The sequence below is a fragment of the Frankliniella occidentalis genome, unplaced genomic scaffold, assembly GCF_000697945.3.
Source record: "Frankliniella occidentalis isolate FOCC.00 unplaced genomic scaffold, Focc_3.1 Scaffold13, whole genome shotgun sequence".
Taxonomy (NCBI): Eukaryota; Metazoa; Arthropoda; class Insecta; order Thysanoptera; family Thripidae; genus Frankliniella; species Frankliniella occidentalis.
This window is the reverse complement of record NW_026267143.1, coordinates 957915-959265: the sequence shown is the minus strand read 5'-3', so window position 1 is coordinate 959265 and position 1351 is coordinate 957915. Positions and strand designations below refer to the sequence as shown.

Genomic DNA, 1351 nt, shown 5'->3' with positions numbered 1-1351 from the left:
CCCACCACGCCCCGCCACGCCGAGCCAGGCCACCCCCACCGCCCCACCTCAGCCCGCCGACGCCACCCTCGGTCCCCGGCTCACGTACGGACATCAGCAGAGGCATCATGCAGCCGTGAAGGAACAAAATGTACCGAAAACAACCCTCTGGGCTGTTGGGTGCAGGAAAGGGTTTCCACTGCAGAGTACGTTGGGGATGGGGCCAGTTCGAGACTGTTTTGTTTCTTTCAGTCAAGGCTTGTTTATAGCAGCCTTGTTTTTTGCCAAGTTTGGCCTGAATATCATCATCCTCGGAGTCGGAGCGTGGAGACACGCAGGCGAGTGATTCACTCGGGGAGCAGTGTCGTACCGGTGCTCGCAAGCGTGTTGTGCTGGGCCGCAGGAGAGCTCACCTTGATGTGGGGCGGGGCGGGGAGAGTGGGACGCGACGCGGCTCCCATACCGCACGGGGGATCCTTCTCGTATCATTGCCCCCTCAGTATGCGCGACATGGTCCCGGACGACCCCCCCCTCTCGTGCCACCACACTCCGCCATGCCGCTCGTAGCTTAGCTCAAGGCGCACCTGTACAGCCAAGCTACTGCGAGCTACCTAGGGACGGGGCGCGGCCAGCTCCGAACAGTGCCATCACCAGGATGTTTATCCGGCAGAACGACTACAACCCCCCCCCCCACAATTTTCCCTTCCTCCTCCGCCTGTCTTTCCCGACCTCCCAGTACTGGGCAGTGGACAAGGAACAGCGAGGCGAAAAGAAATCCCGGCCAAAATTGAAATACACGTACTGCAGGCACGGAGCACGGTTAGGAGGTGAAAATAGGAGGCGAGGCCCCGCGGGGCGCTGGGCGCCGGGGGAGCGCGGGCGAGCGGGGGAGGGGAGGTAGATTGGGGCTCCCTCTGTGGCGAGGCGCGGCGCAGGGGCGGGCGGGCGGAGGGGCACACAACAAAATGGCTGCCACTTCCATCCGGTCACGTCCGCGGGCCCCGCAGCTCCCCCCGCAGCTCCCCCGCATCTCCCCCCGCAGCCCCCACGGCCCCACCCCCGACTTCTGTCCGGCGCACCCTCCTCACCGGGACTCTCTCTGTGTTGCAGGTGGAGATGACCGGCAGCTCCGTGTTCGACTACGTGCACCACGCCGATCACCAGGAGGTGGCCGAGCAGCTGGGCCTCGTGCTGGCGCCGCAGGGGCTGGCGTCCCCCGGCAGCGCCGCCAGCGAGGAGGGCATGCCGGCGACCGGCACCATGAACCCCGACGGTAAGGCCCAGACGAGTGCGGGGCGGGCGCGGGGCCCCGGGTGGGGCGCGGGCGGGCAGGCCCGTCGAGCGCGCGCGTGCGGCGCGAAGCCTACCTGCC

The 1351-nt window shown here is 66.8% G+C and overlaps 1 protein-coding gene across 1 annotated transcript in view; it reads left to right on the top strand.

Annotated features, from left to right (window-relative positions):
* The window catches only part of LOC113217639 (protein trachealess), a 106931-nt gene that overhangs the window by 96994 nt on the left and 8586 nt on the right, over positions 1–1351 (top strand). Inside the window, exon 8 of the mRNA XM_052263636.1 lies at positions 1090–1280. Within this exon, the coding sequence (XP_052119596.1) occupies positions 1090–1280 (191 nt within the window). The remainder of the gene's footprint in view (positions 1–1089; positions 1281–1351) is intronic.